The sequence below is a fragment of the Hippocampus comes genome, unplaced genomic scaffold, assembly GCF_001891065.2.
Source record: "Hippocampus comes isolate QL1 unplaced genomic scaffold, H_comes_QL1_v1.1 scaffold36, whole genome shotgun sequence".
Lineage (NCBI taxonomy): Eukaryota > Metazoa > Chordata > Actinopteri > Syngnathiformes > Syngnathidae > Hippocampus > Hippocampus comes.
In genome coordinates, this window is record NW_017805695.1 from 3574496 (window position 1) to 3575991 (window position 1496).

The following is a 1496-nucleotide window of genomic DNA, read 5'->3' on the forward strand; positions in this document are numbered from 1 at the left end:
CTACCCCAGCTGTCTTCGGGTAGTCGGTGGGGGACACCCTGAACCGGTTGCCAGCCAATCGCAGGGCACGCAGAGACCAACAACCATCCGCGCTCACACACACACCAAGGGACAATTTGGAGTGTTCAATCAGCCTGCCACTGGCTGGCAACCGGTTCAGGGTGTCCCCCGCCTACTGCCCGAAGACAGCTGGGATAGGCTCCAGCACCCCCCGGCGACCCTTGTGAGGATAAAGCGGTTCAGAAAATGGATGGATGTGTAGAATGTAACAAACCAATTTACACATTTACACCGCACACGAATCAAATGTGTTTTTATTGAAAAGAAGCCATCATTTTTGACCGTAATTCCTCCATCAATTTATTGCTTGCTCTCAGGTTTGACAATCAGCAACCTACGTCGTAATTAAAACTGATCATCAACAACAAATGGTATTTGTTAAAGGGTGCGCAGTTTACCACGGTAAATTTCATTCCTTCTTTCAAATTCCTTTGCTATGATTTGACTCTGTCCAAGTACGCTGATGTGAATGATGGAAGTGTCGTTTGCCTCACCTGACGTCCTCTCTGGACAGGACATCCAGCAGCTTGGCCATGTCTCCCGGCCATTCTCCCAGCTGCACTGAGAACTTGCTGACACGATCTTCCAGCACCAGGGCTCGGTCCACGCACTGCCTCACCAGGTCCAGCTCCATGTTAGCACTGCTCACCACAACTGCCACCCTACACACAAATATTTCAATCTTGTTTCATAAAATCACCACAACAGACAGACCTAGAAAAACATAGTGGTTGTTTGACACCAGGAAACCTTTCAGAACTGTAGAGAGAGACCCAAAACAACTGTTAGTGACATCAGCAACAACCTCGAGAGGGCAGGAGTCAAGGGTCAGCATACTACTCTCCTATCTGTACCAGATAGAAACAGTCAACAATCAAATTCAATCAAACAAGCTTTCTGCAAACAAAATGGAAAAAGAAAGAAACAAAAGGGGAGGCAGCGTTTTTGTAACCGTTTTAAAAAGTCCAAATGCCACGATTTCAGCCCTCCCAATCCGAATGCTTTGTGATTTCCTTTGTTCTCCATGACAGCAGACCAATTGCCTTTGTGTTTTAAGCTAATCAAGCCATTCATGGACATTGACTTGGTGTGACATTTGTTCCTATTTTCCTGACGTGTTTCATGTCACTATCACGTCATTCTCATAACAAGCGCTGGGCCCCACTTTGAAAGATGAAAATTCTCCTTTGAGAACATAGGACTCCGATCAATAAGTGGTAAATAAATTTTTCATCACTAGAATAAGTGAATGTGAACATAGGGATATAAAATAGCTCCTGGTATTTCATAATCGGCAGTGAGTCAGGATGAGGGCTGGACAATTATGGAAAATACAGGTATATATATATATATATATATATATATATATATATATATATATATATACACACACACACACACACAATATCTGCCTAATTTCTCTTTATATAATATAC

General features: G+C 43.4%; 1 protein-coding gene across 1 annotated transcript in view; it reads right to left on the reverse strand.

The window, feature by feature from the left end:
- The window catches only part of LOC109523039 (L-threonine ammonia-lyase), a 15201-nt gene that overhangs the window by 4399 nt on the left and 9306 nt on the right, over nt 1-1496 (reverse strand). Inside the window, exon 9 of the mRNA XM_019881878.1 lies at nt 555-722. Within this exon, the coding sequence (XP_019737437.1) occupies nt 555-722 (168 nt within the window). The remainder of the gene's footprint in view (nt 1-554; nt 723-1496) is intronic.